The 16,787-nt window shown below is 49.4% G+C and overlaps 1 protein-coding gene across 3 annotated transcripts in view; it reads right to left on the reverse strand.

Moving 5' to 3' along the window:
• LOC130387828 (zinc finger FYVE domain-containing protein 9-like) overlaps positions 1 to 14,094 on the reverse strand; it is a 32,026-nt gene extending 17,932 nt beyond the window's left edge. The window contains exons 1-6 of one of the 3 annotated variants that reach the window (XM_056597115.1): positions 13,595 to 14,094; positions 7,955 to 8,098; positions 7,091 to 7,204; positions 3,175 to 4,565; positions 1,711 to 1,810; positions 238 to 456 (exon numbers count right to left, since the gene is read on the reverse strand). In XM_056597115.1, the coding sequence (XP_056453090.1) occupies positions 238 to 456; positions 1,711 to 1,810; positions 3,175 to 4,565; positions 7,091 to 7,160 (1,780 nt within the window). In that variant the 5' untranslated portion in view covers positions 7,161 to 7,204; positions 7,955 to 8,098; positions 13,595 to 14,094. The remainder of the gene's footprint in view (positions 1 to 237; positions 457 to 1,710; positions 1,811 to 3,174; positions 4,566 to 7,090; positions 7,205 to 7,954; positions 8,099 to 13,594) is intronic. The other 2 variants (XM_056597114.1, XM_056597116.1) reach the window with 2 other exon arrangements.
• Positions 14,095 to 16,787: the final 2,693 nt, after the last annotated feature.

A 16,787-nucleotide genomic window follows, 5' to 3' on the forward strand; every position in this document is an offset into this window, starting at 1 on the left:
GATCTGTGACATCACTGAAGAAAGCAGTTGGGGGGGGTGGTGGTGGTGGGGGGGGGGGGGGGGGGGGGGGGGGGTGGAGCCAAACAGGGCCAGCCTGGCCAGGGTACAGATCCAGCAGATTATTGGAGGAAAAAAAAAAAGAGCAATTACAGCTCTGCAGAGCCGAGGGTGTAGCGGCCGGTGGGCTTGGGGTTGGGGTTCAGGGGGGTTTAGGGGGGGGGGGGGTTTAGGTCGTACCCTCGGAGCAGGCCGGCTTCAGGACTCCCACGGGCACCATGACGGTGGGCGGGGGGGAGCCCAGCGCCCCAGAGGCCTGGGCCTGCTGCAGGGGCGGGACGGTGGAGCAGTACTCGGCCGGGTTGTTGGGGTTGGGCTGGGTCTGGGTCCCGGCGCCGCCGCCGCCGCCGCCATAACCGCTAACGCCGCTAGCCGCCGCCACGCACCTCCACGCTTGGGCTGGGAGGAAAGGTGGGGGCTACATGTTACCGAGGGGTCCCAGGACCGTGCGGGCGGGCGGGGGAGGGGGGGGGGGGGGGGAGGGGGGTGTCGGCGGTCAGAGACGGGACGTCTTTACCGCGTGCTCATTTGTCCCGCTGGCTAGGAGTGAGCTGCTAATTGGAGAACTGTGAGCTTTGGTTTGTGGGCATTTCTTCTTTTTTTCATGAATCATAACCAAAACAGAAAAAGAAAAATAAACCACTTGAAGGCAGTCTTGCCAGAGATGCTTCTATCGTTGTCCAGGAAGGTCGTAACATCAGGTTGCAGAGACGACGCCCTGGGATATTAGACAGGCTTTGTCCATATCGTTACCGTATCCATCACAGTACTCCCTAAAACAAAAACAATCTAACCAAGCAAGCTGTTCAAAGCTCCGGTGACGAAGAGAGGAAGTAGGGTCAGCCCTGCCTTTGAGGAACACAACTGATCTCTGTGGTTTCATCGGGAACGTCGGCAGCACGAATTTTATTATCGTCATCTTGGCTCGGTCTCGACGGTCTGCGATGCATTTTCTCTTTTCAATCAACAACATGACAGGATGATTATTCCCAAACAATTAAGATGCTTGTTGCTTTTTTTCCTTGTCGAGGCCTTACAGAATGGGAGGGGGGCTCCGATTAAAACCAGTCCCTGGCTTTGAATCTGTGAGTAATGGTTTGCTTGATGTCAGGAACACACTCAAACTGTACGGAATACAATACGTGTACTGTACTCACCACTAGGGCTGGGGGATTCATCGAATTTTGATCGCGATTTCGATTTTAGCGCCAAACGATCACAAAACGAATATACGGTAATCCTTATTTTTTTTTTTTTTTTCATTAAAGAGCACCTATTATGCTTTTTCAACTTTTATGACCTATAAACGTTGTTGTAATGATTTATAGTCATATGTTTAACCATACTAAAGTTTCAAATAATGACGTACATGCATTTAGACGTGTTCCCTGCTGACCGTCTGGGGTGGCTGTGCAGAGCGCTAAACACTAGGGACGCCGGTCGCCATTCACTTGTTCAAATTTCCAGGATTTATCTACGTAGAACAATCCGAATGTTCCATGTATGGTGATGCTGCAACATGCTCTTCCGGAAGGTAACCAATCACAACGGAGTGGGGTCGGCAAAAATAATCGTTTGAATAATCGTGATTTCAACATTGACCAGAATAATCGTGATTATGAATTTTTCCCATAATGGAGCTTCCCTACTCACCGCTCACGAGAGCCGAATGGCAGGTGACACAAACCCGGGCCTCCTTCATGTCCATGTACACCAGCCTGCCTTTCAGACCGCAGCAGGCCGCACAGAACACCTGACACACACACACACACACAGCGTAACATTAGATAACGTAAGTATAATACAAGTATTAAACCAGCACTAAGGGATAAAGAAATTGATGCTCGCTCTCTCTGACACACACACACACACACACACACACACACACACACACACACACACACACACACACACACACACACACACACACACACACACACACACACACACACACACACACACACACACACACGTTTAGAGGTCATGACCTCGTGCATTTCTTTCCTGAGCCTTTGTCTACAGACGTGTGTGCATCCTATGTGTGTCTTGTGTCAACAAACAGGTGGCTCAGGTGTAAGGGGCGAGTGCGTGATCCAGGTCGCACGGTGTGTAATCCCCATGTGTGTCTGCGTCATTCTGTCTGTATTATCACACAGGCAGCTCCGGGCTGCAGTGTGAGTAAGTGTTGGAGAGAGGCTGGAGTACAGCTCTACTCAGGTGGTATGGCAGCGGAGGTGTCTATGCTGACAGGCGCCCCCCGGGCAGGTCCGTGCTCAGCATTAACACGGGCCTCAGGTAAACCAGCTAGGTCGTGACGGAAATAATTTGATGTTGTTTTAAGACGGACAAACCACATGGACGGAACTAAACCGCATAAAAAAAAAAGGGTATCACATTTTCTTTCTCTCCACATGATGCAGATTTCGTGCAAGGTGATGCCATTTTCCATAGTCATCACCAGTCAGCTGTGCCAATCACAAGTGCCCATTGCTATCCAGTGTTTGGCCAGAGGGGGTGCTGTTTCAGCAGTTTGTCCATGCCCTGACGTGTTTGTGTGTTTTTTCTATCGTTCGATGAGATGTGGCTTTGAACTGGAAGAGCTATTGTGCTCAGTCCTGAAGAATGGAAAAACATGTACGGCATCAATTCAAGGTGAACTTGAGAAAAAAAATTAAATAAAAAAGCTGTATGGCATAATGTAATAATGAAATGATCATAATTCCTTACAATCCCATGAGGTTCATGTTACAAGTTAATTTAATTAAGTACAGCCTTGAAAAGCACCGGAAGACTCTATTGCTATTCCCGGATCACCTTAACGCCTGACCGGACTGTTAAATTTTGTCGCAGCGTGATCAAGGTCAACGCGCTGTTGTTGTTTAACAAGCACACTGACCCGAGCGCTGATATCAGCAACCCTGTTTGAGCCGTCCTGCGTTCGCATTGATTGCTTTTTGGAATCCTTGATTACGCCCGCTTTGATTGCTCAACCACCCCCCCCCCCCCCCTTTGTAAAAATCGGCTCGAATTAACGCGCCTGCTTAATGAATGAATGAATGAATGCAAATGTAATCCCGTTATCTGGGAGCGGGCTTAGCGCGGCTCTCCGCCACTGACCTTGCCGCAGGCTCTGCAGTGATGCCGGCGCTTGGTGAAGGTGAACTTGACGTCGCACTTCATGCACGCGGGGGCCTGGGAGTCCGGCACCCACACGGGGGCCACCTCCCCCAGCGGGGCGGTCGGCCTCCGGGACAGCGCCCCCTGCTGGCCCGCCTGGACGTCGTTGTCGGGGCTCCGGGCGGCGGAGGGGGCGGGGGAGCCGGAGCCGTCTCCGTTGACCTCCGGCGGCGGCGGCGTCGTCAATGACGACGCCGTCGACGCGCCCCGGTCCGACTCGGCACTCGACGCCGTGTCGGGGGCGGGGCCCGGCACACGCCCGGGCCCCTGGCTGTCCAGGTTCTTGTTCTTGCCGGTGGGGGAGGGGCCCAGTGTGTTGTGCACCGGGGCCGGGGCGTCGGCCCGCGGGATCTGGAGCTTGAGGCTGACGGGCTGCTTGGGCCGGGCGCCGCCGTACGGCACGCTGACCGGCTGCAGCCGGTTGTTGTTGAGCTTGGGCGGCGGGGGGGGGGGGGGCTCCTGCTTGCTCTCCTCGATCTCCTTCTCCTCCGTCACAGAGTCCTCCTTGGAGGGGACGGGGCTCGGAGTGAGGCCCCTCCTCTCCTCTTCCTCCTCCTCCTCCTCCTCGTAGCGCCCGCCCCGCCCGTTCCCCACCCCGTTGCCGAGGCCCGGTGGGACGGAGAGGCGGTCGCCGTGACGACGGCTCATCATCATCTCCGCCTCCTGCGCTGGATGATCAGAGCCCCCATCCAGGGCAACCTCCTCCTCCTCCTCCTCCTCTTCCTCCTCCTCCTCTTCCTCACCCCCGCCCCGAGTCACGACCGCTCCTCCGTTCTGGAGGCCGCCGCCCTCTGGTCCTTCCGGAGCGTTCGTCGCGGCGTTCCCCCTGGGATCCCGCCGCTCGGATGACTCCGCCGCCGCTGGCGTCGGGCGCGGCTCCGGCTCGTCCTCGAAGGTGAAGCGGGTGTAGTCGAGGTGGGACCCTCCCCCGGTCCGAGGGGCGCGGCCATCGAGCTCAGGGCCGGCGTCCTCCCCCTCGCCGTGGCCGTTCCCCGCGGCGGCGGCGGCCCGGTCGGGGGAGCATGGCGGCTCCTCGGCGCCCACCAGCTTCCCGATGTTGGGCTGGGGGAGGGGGGGGCTGTGGACGTCCGGGGGCCGCGCCTCGCCCCAGGGCGGAGCCCCGGCGGAGAGGAGGAGCTTGGGCTCGCCGCCGCCGCCCCCTCGGGAGCAGGTGGGGGTGGTGGCGGGGGGCGGAGCCTTGAAGGGCAGGGGGCTCTCCTGGGGGCTCAGGTCGGCGTGGGCCAGCGCCGGGTTCAGGGAGAGCAGGTGGGCCGGCGGCGCCAGGATCTGGGTCCACTTGGAGTCCGAGAGACTGGGGGTGTCCGTCTCATCTGGGGAGGGGGGGGAGAGTAGTGAGGGACACGGGTTAGACACATGAACGCATAACCTGCAACAACTAGACTGGGTACTGGGTTCTGGGTTCTGGGTTCTGGGTTCTGGGTACTGGGTACTGGGTACTGGGTACTGGGTACTGGGTACTGGGTACTGGGTACTGGGTACTTGGTACTTGGTACTTGGTACTTGGTACTTGGTACTTGGTACTTGGTACTTGGTACTTGGTACTGGGTTCTGGGTTCTGGGTACTGGGTTCTGGGTACTGGGTACTTGGTACTTGGTACTGGGTTCTGCCGGCGATTCGAATTCAGGGTCTGGAGAGGAGCAAAAATTTCTTTCTGCTTACGATACGTTTTTGCGGGAGCCAATCACCAAGCTGGCTTTTCCCCCTGGCGCGCTATTGGCTGGTTCAACCCAATGACGACAGGGATGCGACGGCAAGCAGCCAATTGCGTACAGAGTCATTCGAACGAGGCCCGTTGATCACGCCTCTTGTGCTGAAGAAAAGAACGGCAGCCTCCTCAGAGCGACGTGCGATCGGCAACCACGCCTTTAACAGAGTCCGGGTAAGATGATACCGATGGATCCAGAAGCTAGCGGAGGTTTATTCACGGGTGAATAACAATGCTCTGGCAATATTTTTCATCTTCCTCCACCCATCGACTGCACAAGGGAAAACAGAATATTTGAAATGCGAGGATGACCAAGCAGGAAGCGGTTATTCATTGTTCAGGTTGCTCAGCCACAACCGAGAAAAAATGTTGAATAAGGCCAGCACTAGGAAATTCAACTTTAACAACAGACTTTGTAGAACAGAAAGGAGCATATTCTCATTCAATAGTGAAAATAAATAACGTTTGATAGGAGAGGTGCTTGTCCCCTGAGTATGATGGACCCCCCAGGACGGCTGGAGCACGGCAGGAACCAGGCGGTAAATGGAGAAAAGAGGCGGGCAGGGGCCGGGAAATTGAGCATCATGATGGGCAGAGAGATCCTCAGAAAGTGGGGCAATCTGCTACAACCCCCCCCCACCCCCGGGGAGCTCCAGTCATCAGTCAACCTGACACATGAATAGTGTGGAATGCAGGCGGAAATTCCAGTAATGTTCACTTCCATTTCCCTCTCGCTCACACACACACACACACACACACACACACACACACACACACACACACACACACACACACACACACACACACACACACACACACACACACACACACACACACACACACACACACACACACACACTAATCGAGGGGACATGACCACTGTTTCAAAGTATCAACAGCACTCAACGAAAGACACGACACACACGCACACACACGCACACACACACGCACACACACACACGCACCTCCCTCCCTTCATTGGAATTCATGCTGCGCAGTTACCAGTTTGGAATGTGCTACATGGATGCAGACACACACCCCAGTGAATGCACACACACACACACACACACACACACACACACACACACACCCTCTTCAATCACAACACTTACAGCCTCTTTGCTAGCCCTGTGATCACATTAGATTCAACAACAAACACCGCAGACGTGTGTGTAGCCCAGAGAGCCAAGCCGCGTTGTAGCACCACGTCAGAAGAACCACCGCAGACTAACTCAATGTTGACTTTATAATAATTTCCATAAATAAGCCCTCCGGAACCCTTCCAAAAGGGTGCCATTATAATACCTCCCTCTGCGGTGAGCAATAGCCTAGATGTGGGGGGGGGAAATAAATAGAAAAAACGAGACAAAAAGAAGGCACTTTACAGTCTCCGCTGTGCGTCGGGCTAATTGCGTCGTCTGCCGCCGGGGCCCATGGGAAACGCTCCAATCTAATTAATCCAAGTCCCAAGGGGCCCACCCTCATTTGCCACCTGCACGTATTTCAAGACAAACGCGTTGGGCGGAAGAAAGGCAGACACCAGCGAACCCGCCTCGCCCGCACGCGCACACACACACACACACACACACACACACACACATCGCCACTCCCCGCCTCCACTTGTGACGTGGCGGGAAAAAAAGAAAAGAAAAACGACATCTGAACGGTAATCCCTCCTCCTCCTCCTCCACCCTGTGAGAGAAGCCCGTCCTTCGGGGTAGGTTGGCGTTGATGCACACATCGGGCGAAATAATCTGTCCAGGCTGTCGTCTCTGCAGCATCTTCTTGGAACGTTCCCCTCCGAAGGAACACAGCTTTACATAGTGGTCGTTTTTTTTAAAACACCTCAGTGCTGACTGCTGCCGTTTCAGCGCGTTTAATAGAGAAGTGTTCCAGATTAGCTTCTGCTTCCCCGGCGACTCCCGTTGACCACACGTGTTGATGTTAAACAACGCATACTAATACCTCACCTTCCCTAGTCTGGCAAGCATCCCTGTTCGACTGCAGTAGGATCCAAATGTAATAGGAATACTCAAAACATCCGAGAGTCATCAGAGAGAAGGACCGGACACACAGGCAGAATGTGACACCGATATCGTGTGCCAGGGACGACTCTGCGGCGAGCTCACCTTCGTTCTGCTCAAACTCGTCCAGCACCTTGTCCAGGTTGAAGCCCTCGGCCTGGAAGTAATTCTCCATGTGTCAGGGGGCTCCACGCTGCTGCCACCGCCGCTGGGCTGAACCTGGGGGACAGAACCACCACGGTGGGGGGGGTTCAACATCAACAGCCTCATGGCGCTGGTCACAGAGTGGAACGTGCGGAGCGTGTCGATACAGGGTTCAACCACATTTTTCAGAAGGCCCTGAGACAATTCTTACTGGCCCTCACCCAAAATTTGAATTATTAGCGTTTTAACATAGAAACCAAAGCAAAGAGACCTACTTGATATTTTTAATCGTTTATTTTAACAGAAACCAAAACCCTTAAACGCGGCAAACTCCCCTGCTGAGAGCCCTCTCTGTACAACTCTATCTGGGTGAACGCTGCCACCAGCGGATCCTCGATGCTTACAGAGATGATATAATGCATTTTATTCCCCATAAATATTATAGCACACTCTCCCTCCTCTCCGACAACATTAGAAGACTTTTGATCACTGGCTTGTTTGGGAAAGTTTTATTGTCCCAGCGTGACTTCCCTAGCCTGAAGCCATCGGGCCTCACCTTTAAGGTCCTTCACCCCTTTAATCGCAGCTCAAACAGCCCCCTAACCCTAACCCTAGCCCACCCAAAGAGCAAGGAAAACCCTCCTTCCGTATTAAGGAAGAACCCTTGAGAAGGAACACAGAGGGAGTCGTCCCTGCTTCCAGGGATGGCCAGGAGTGCCATGATGGACAGACATAATGGTAGAATGATGTCTGTCCGCACATAAATCAATAACCAATAACAAATACAGACACATTTCTTAAGCACTTCCTGTTGATGGGGCTCACCTGCACTGAGGTCCTCCAGAGCAATCGCAGGTGGTGGAGCTGTTGCTTTCGGCAGGCTGTTTACGGGTCACTCTCTCTCTCTCTCTCTCTCTCCCTGCTTCCGCGTTCACTTCATCCAGTCTGGCAAGCGCCTAGCGCCCACACCTGCGATAACGAGGGGAAACATCGCTGTAAAACAGAGCTCAACAACACTGTGCGACTAAACTCCTCCGGCATTGGATTTACTAGTGTTACGAGTAACGAGGAGGTGGCTCTACCGGTCACGCCGTGTTCGGCTGAGCGCAAACCCCATAAACCGCGAGCTTAGGATGTGCCTTCGTATGGTAACATGCACAACTTTTTTGGAGAATTTCTGCCTGTCTCGATACATCATTGTGTAACTCGGTAGCTGTTATGGCCGCATTCATGACAGTGGTATCATTGGTTATGTTACTCCTTGTTCTTTATGACGTGGGGCGATGGTCTAGTAAATACATGATTTAAACTTTTTAAATCATTAATATAAGCATTAAATATAAGCCCCCCTGTGGTTGCTGATATTGGCCCAATGATTTCCTTGCTCAAACATCTCGACAAAACAGAGGACCAAAGCATCGACAACTTCCAGCAGCTGTACAGTTGAAACAAACCTGGGATTCGTATCGCGTCTGACACCTTAAAGCCTTTCTCCATCCACCCTTCTCAACACCAAGTTAGGATTGTGATGCAAAGGATCACAGATGGAGAGATAGAAAATACAGATCTGCTCCGTACTGATTGTGTGTGTGCGTGTGTGGGTAGGCGTGTGTGTGTGTGTGTGTGTGTGTAATATGAGTGTGCAAGTGTGAGGCATTGGTTTGGTTGGGTTGAGCGTTGGCCCAGCTACAGAAAGCCATCCGCCTTGTCTTCAGAGTTCATCTCATAAGGTCCCTCAGGGACCTGGAACGGGAGGCAGGGGGACGGGCCCCTCCAGAGACCCAACCCTGCGCAGTGTGTGTACGACCGGGCGGAAAAGGAGCCGACTCAACACATTTTCTGCTGAGCTTAAAGATGGGGAGCTCTGGAGCGCACGGTCAGCACAACACGGGGAAGACACAGTGTGAACTGTGCTTACGGTGCCACGGTGAAAACCGATTAATTAAAACAAAACTGCAGGTAAACATACGATTACTAATCCCAGACCTAGATGCGCAAGGTCAGTCACCAATATTGAAATATTTGTTTAGTAGTGTCCTCTAGGCCGGGACAGCGACTCTGAAATATATGCCTCTCTGAGGCAATGAGCAGCAGATGTTGATAAATGACAATGTATTGGATTTCTCTCCTATCGATCAATTGATCAAACGACCCCTGTGTGCTTCTGCCCTACGCTCTGAGCTTGACAGGAAGTGACCTCCTCAGAGCTCAGCGCGAATGAAGTCCAAGTAGGAATGGCCTTGTATTTGGTTTGTTTATCCGCGCCAAACCAGCTGACTATGATGTCACCGAGAGCAAACACCAAAATAAACAGTCGGAAGGTACGCCGTGGGTTTGTCTAGTCCTCTTCAGACAACCACAAGCCGGCTGGTATCTAATCCAGCATTTCAATGCAGGCGAAGGGGAAACCTGACATGCCGGTGAGGCGGAGAAGGAGCCTGGTATTACAGTGCACGGACCGCACGGGCCAGGGTAAAGACATGCAGACGAGACGACCCACGCCCTTCAGAGTGACTAAAGACAACCGCTGGGGAACCTGGCAGATGCTCGTGTTGTCATCGAAACACACGCCCAAAAACACAACTCCCCTTCACCTCGACGGACCTGCGGAGCCTCAACATTTCCTCAACGTCGTCCAGACGAAAGGCTCCACGAAACCACGTGAATCATCTTGTACACACGGAAAGCTACACCACAATGGGGTGGAGTGCACCCTGGTCTAAACACTGGCTCCACGGTGTACTAGCGCATAGGTTCCTATTGGTGGCGGATTGCAGTACTTGCACACACAGGCTGTTTCTAATGACCAAAGCTGCAATGTGCATACAGCTGTGGTTACTTCCCAAGTCATAAGACGCAGTACAATTGCACTGTCAAAATAATTCGCCATTGGATATTTTATCCAGATTATGCAGATCTGACACACACACACACACACACACACACTGACAGATGCCCGTCCCTGATTAAGATTTAATCACTCTGTAGGATGGCTGAATAATGCATCTTTAGTCAAAGTAAGGGAAGAGGTTGTATTTTTAGACATGCAAACATGGAGAGAGGCTCTACTCCAGAAGACGTGTGTGTTCACCGAATCCAGAACGGCAGAGATTCTGTGTGTGTGTGTGTGTGTGTGTGTGTGTGTGTGTGTGTGTGCATGTAAAAATAACTTTACTTCATTTAAAATACATTCACAGTAGCTGGGGTTTACTTTTGGAGAAAACATTGAGATGATTTTGTATTTTGGGTAACGTAGGACCAAAGCATAAATTGAGGGCACTGCTGATCTGAGAGGTCAGGACGTTCCTGACATTGCTTTTGCAAAACGTATACACAGCATTTAGAAAATCCTGTCTGGTGGACTGGTAAATTGCTTTAGGGCGTTCCCTTCCACCTCGGTAACTAATTACATTATCAGGTGTGGTTGTATAATAAAATCCACCCCCTGCGTATGAAGCAATCCCAGAATGCACCTATCTACCAATTAAAAAAAACAATGCCGCCTACGCTCTGCAAAACGAAACACATAAAAGGCCTGCCTAAATCGGTTTGGTACAGAACTGGGGGTTCATCCTTCATGCGAAGGACAGAAGGCGTTTTACCTGTTATAAAACTGGATAACAGTAGCACTTCTGGAGAAAGGCAGCCCTTCTATTGAAGCAAATAAATGATCGATCCATGCAGATGTATACAATCCATACATCGACCTTTGCTTGACAGATGTGCACACACACGTGCAGTAGCGTCCACTAGCTTGTCCCACACCATGCTAACGACGGGCCCAAACATTGTGCTCCGGGGATGACAAATACGCCTGACTGGACAAACTGGAATGTCAATTGAATGCCATTAAATTAAAACGGGCGAAGAGTATAGAACGACCATTCAGGTCCAGCCAGGGTTCACTAGGTCCTCTGTTTTCTTTTTTTAACAGGGCCCAGTATCCGGTTATTGTTGTCGTCAGGCGCTGTCCAGCAAGTTTCGTTGCAGACCGCAAGAAGTGGACACAGCAAACAACTTCCTCTTACTTCCTCTGTTGGCCGACTACACTGCCTTAGCCCATAGGACCGGCGTGACAGACGAATGACGGCGCATTATGTAATCCTCCACGCCATGACTGGGGAATGCTTCGGGGAGTATGACTGGGAGTTGTCTTCCGTTCTCCAGCAAGAGGCTACACTATGACACACACACGTGTGTGTGTGTGTGTGTGTGTGTGTGTGTGTGTGTGTGTGTGTGTGTGTGTGTGTGTGTGTGTGTGTGTGTGTGTGTGTGTGTGTGTCAGAGAGAGGGAGCAAGAAGTTATTTATAGCTTGCTTTTGGTGTAATACTTGTTTTATACTTAAATACTTTTTGGCAATGTGTGTAATTTGCAAATGCAGGGCATTCAAAAATGAAATAGAGACAACATTGAGGGAAGTATAAATCAAAACAAAGAAGTCTGAATGACACAGAGTTAAAGCCAGAAGTGAGGCTCTTACCACGTAATAGCAGGTCGTTCTTGCTCTAGAAATCTAAAAACGTATCCCATCTCTCCTGACAAGAAAGGGGGTTGAATCCGCCGAGATTTGAAGCTTAGGAAACGGTAAAGACAGAAGTGGTCTTCCTGTCAGAAGTGCCTTTTAAGGCCTGCCCTTCTAAAGCGACTGCCAAGCCCGATTATGAGATACGAGGATGTTTTGATCTCCATTAAAACACCAGAAGAAAAAACAACACGAAAATGTCTCGAGACCGCCTGCCATGGCTCCTTCAGAGGAAGCCAGCTTTAATACGTTATGAAGTCTGGGGCACTACCCGCGGTAGTAGAAAGAAGGCTATAAATAGTCACAGATAATAACAATACATGACAGGAAAAATAATCTAAGGGAGAAGTATAAAGAAAACTTGAATGGGTCGGCCATTACAGTTTACTAATTTACAGTGGCGTGGAAAAGAGGCGCACCGTCTTATGCTAGGCTTTGATTTCATCAGCGCATTACAGAAAGTAGTGGAGCTCTCAACAAGTCCTGACATTACTTTATAACCCCAGGTGACCAACAGCACATATTTTACTGCATATCAGGTGAACCTCATCTGTTAATTTTGACTTAAAAAAAGAATAGTGGTGTGATAAAAAATAACATTGGTAACTAAACTTAACAATGTAAACATGGGTTTGTATCTCATTATAGAAAAGCAGTTCCAATACTTAACTGAAGAAAACGACCAAAGATATCACACAAAAGATGTGACTACAAGTAGCTTGAATCTTCAACCCAGATGTTGCTAGAATAGTTCTGTCATCTTCAATTACTTCAGATTAGTAAAGCTGACCAAACTCCCTGATGGGCAACTGCCACTCATTAGTTAACTCGCTGTTAAAAAGGCTGATTGTATTACTTAAGTAAGTAGGCTACTGGTAATATAGGGAATTATATTTGAGACGACATTATTGAGACGTTAATTGGCTGGTTTTTTTTCTGTGTCAAACCTGTAGTCTTTTTTTTAAATCAACTTGATTTAACTTTAAAAAAAATCTGTGTGTCAACATGAATGGTATGGTTTATATCCACTGAACAATAAAACCAATGCAAACACGCCAGCACAAACTGAGCACAAAACTATCCCTCAAAATAAACAGTCGGCATGGATTCTGTATAATAACGGTTGTTGACAATATAGAGGCCCATTGAAAATGCAATAGTCAGTGTTAAAACCAACAAATGAAAACGTGTCATATTATTTCAAATGTCAGTATCAAAATAATAAACGTGGTCCATGAATGTGTCAGGGCTTTACTTGGACTTTAGTTTAGTTAGTGATGTTCATGTGGTGCGAACTGAGAGTATCAACACCACTCAAGGGGCCGCCCATAAGTGAACCCAACAGTTTAACCCCAAGTTTGTGGGATAACTCTTGTTAAAAGAGGGTAGCAATGCGGCCAGGCGGGTACAAACAGAGAGCGGGAACCCTTACAAACTATCACTTCGTCCGGACAACGTGCACTACAATACAATGCGTCTGTTAGCCACAGTGTTTCTCCGGTGGGTCGTGCGCCGAGTAGCGGCAGCTCTTTACTGCATTAACGGGTACACACCACGCCATACACCCGCTGGGGCTTTGTGGCTTACAGCCATGCTATTCACTGGTCCGCGGTATAAACTTGACCAAACTGCCCACTGTGCATAATTATCCCGCTAGAACAATAATTATGATGGCTATAAATGCTACTACCATTACATGCAGTTTCCCAGAGCTCGTAAGCACGTTAACGTTATATGATCCCGGTAACATGTTGTCGATCTGTTGTTACGTTAAACACCGTCCTCTGGAAGTGCCCCACCGATCCAGGAACACACGTCCTTACGGGATTAGCACGAATAAAATATGTATTTCAGAGAAGCAAGTAGGCTTCAGGCGTTGTAATAGTAGTGAAACGTGTAGTCTAGCCCCAGAAATATCCCGATAAACAGATGCAGTACTTACTGGAGGAATCCTCATCTTTACGCACAGTGCCTCGGAAACCCTTCGCCACTATCCGTCATACCTAATCGCATTTGAAGGCTATTTCTGACTATCCTCCCGTAGATCACTACTGCCCAGACTCCCGACAGAGCAAGTCGAAAAGTACAGCCTCTAGTCTACTGTAGTTGCGCGACAGGACTCAAGGATCCCTCCTCCTCCCCCCCAATGTGGAAAAAGGGTTAGGCTAGGCTGCTCGCTTCGAGCTGCAGCACCAGACATCTTGGCTCAAGCCCGGGCTGAACGCTGAGCTCTGCGCCCCGCAGAAGCAGCAGCACGGCGCGGCTCCTCCCTTGACGACACCGCGGTGGAGCCAAAATGGCAATCGTAACCTTAGAAGCCGCTGCGAACTGTAACGAGTGATCTACTGCCCCTGGATCCACACTACTACTAGAGAATGCAGCAAAGGAGCACGCATGAAACGTCATCGATGGCAATTAATTCAAAACGGGATTCAACGCTGTTACGTAAGGGTGCAGGCCTGCGCTGATCTCGGGAACCCAGAAGTTGTATTGGATCTGATTTGTGAGACTGGATACGATTAGGGCTGTTTATGGAAAATCCTCGTATTATTGTGAGGAGTAGAGTGGACCAGGATTTATACAATGACATGGCCGCAGTGGGATGTGGACGGGCTGGGAACAGCCTGGTTCCGAATCCGAACCCAGTGACAGTCCATGCACATGAAGCCTACATCGTTTGATATCTGCCTTTCTAGCGCCATCTCCGGGTGAATCGGCGCAGCTGTCGTTGCATTTTCCATAAAAGCATGAAATATCTGGCCTGGACATTATTTGAATCGATGCATATACGATATATTCTATATGTATGCAGTACATTGAGATAACACCTACATAATTATTGATACATTGTTAACTTTTAATTAAGTACACTTCTTACTTACTTAGCCCATGTATGTCGGCCTTTCGGAAGTTTCTTATACGACTTGAAGCTTTGATAATCATTATTAATTATTATAATCTTTGTGAAACGCAGTCTGTAATGGCCAAGGTGGAATTTTCCGTGCGTGTCCAGTCCACGCGCTTGCACAATTCAGAAAGTTCCAGTTGTGCGCCAGGTTTAGGAACACGGTGTTGTTGCCCATGGAAACATAACATGACATTCTCAATAAAAATGTGAATACTAAATGATTATATTATAGGATGGACAATATTTGGTTAATATTTATATTTGAGAAATTTCTTTTTTTTATTGAAACGTTCCTATTCGCTAAAGTGTCCCTGGCGATGTCGTCACTGGCGGTGTCGTCACGGGGACATACCGAAACACATCACGTGAACAGGGAAGCTTGGGATTCGAAGCTCTGAAACTTTGGAAAGTGAAGGCACAGTGACATCTCGTGGATCACTTACAGCATTGCAGTCGTTTCCACTCCTGTGGACGAAGCGGTCATGAGTCATGAAAGGAACAACCATGGATTGATGGATGGATGGATGTGATAATAAAAGCTGCATGTGCTCATTGCTCAGACCACCGATATGCATGTGTCCTATATAATTATTTGAATATGCCACAAAAATACATAAATAAACCTTTTGTTGATCGGTTGACTCACTAAAAATATGAAACACAGATGGCTCAACCTGGACGAGCCTAAGCTGATCTTCCTTCCAGGAAAGGCATCTCCCATCCACGACGTCTCCATCGATAGCGAACTCTGTGGTGTCTGTGGTTCAGACGGTGAGGAACACGGGTGTGGCCCTGGATGACCTGCTGTCCTTGACTGCCAACATCTACCTGTCACTACCTGCTACGGCAGATACATGCACCCCTTCAGGGGAATACGTCGATCCCTCATCCAGAAGGCCACGTAGCTTTCGGTCCAGGCTCTTGTCATCTCGAGTCTAGACTACTGCAATTCATGAAATTTACTGCATCAAAATTTACTTATTTGATGAATTTGTAATGTGCTTGAATGATTCTTGCAATTGCTGGGATTCATCTTCATTGTTGAATGCACTCATTGTTCGTTTCTATTATTTAAAAGCATCAGCTAAATCCATCTCATCTATTGTCATATATTTGCTCTTATGACCTGCTACTCGTGAAGATCCCTACAAAACCGTCACTGTAAATACTCTCCTCCACTAGACTTTTCAGAGTGGGTGCCATGGTGGTAGCCTATCACAGGACAGCATTCGGTGACATTTAGTGGCCCCCAAGGGTTGACAGAGTGAGTGGTGCTGCAGACTGCTGCTCGGCTGAACACGACGATAGTGACTCATGTCAAACCACTTTTTGCATACCGCAGGGTTTACTTTTACTTTCACTTTAGAATGCAAAAACGTTAGTTTTGCATTCTCTTAATGTGCACGACCATACGAGGTATTCTACTGCTGCATAGGTTTCTGCCCCACAACATATACATATTTTCTATGTTACACAATGCTTGCTTGCATCCTGTGTATTTTCTATATTTAGCCTTCATGATTTCTGCCTGTTCTTCTAGCTGTGACTCATGTCCCCTCAGGAGATAAAAAGTTTCTTTATTGTCTTTTGGGTGAAGATGGGAGAGCAGATTAATTAGGAGGGACTAATGGGACACAGCGTGGCAACAGCCCTGAGCCCTGAGCGTATCAACCGATAGGCCCCAGGGGTATTGATGCTCTCTGGATGAGATCTTCGGTCTCTGGGATCGACCTGAATCAAAGTTCCTCAAATTCGTTGGCATCCTTAACTTTCATCACCCGCATATATTAAATGAGCACTTCCTCTTCATCGAGTGGTTCAACTGGAGCCAGTGGTCTTCTTCACTGATGGGGTGGGGCTTAAATCACTCGCCATGAACGTCTTTCTGTCAGAGTCATCAATACAGACACTTTGTATTGATGATTGCTCAAACCTAAATTATTTCCAGCTATCCATTTTAACTGGTGTGTATGTGTCCGTCCCATCAGATTTAATCTGCATACATCTCCCGATCTCCCTACTAGGACTTCTGACCTATACTCAATTTACTTATATCTGTATGTATTTCATGAATATAAGTATGCTTATATTTGTGTGTATGTCTACATTTTAGGGAAAGGGGGACCGGGCTGGAAAGGAAATCCTCTAGGGGAACAATGCTCATGGGGAACACAAATACACACTTAATAACAAAGGAGAGCTTCCTGCATCATGAATCAATTTATTA

The sequence above is a fragment of the Gadus chalcogrammus genome, chromosome 8 (genome assembly GCF_026213295.1).
Source record: "Gadus chalcogrammus isolate NIFS_2021 chromosome 8, NIFS_Gcha_1.0, whole genome shotgun sequence".
NCBI classification, from domain to species: Eukaryota; Metazoa; Chordata; class Actinopteri; order Gadiformes; family Gadidae; genus Gadus; species Gadus chalcogrammus.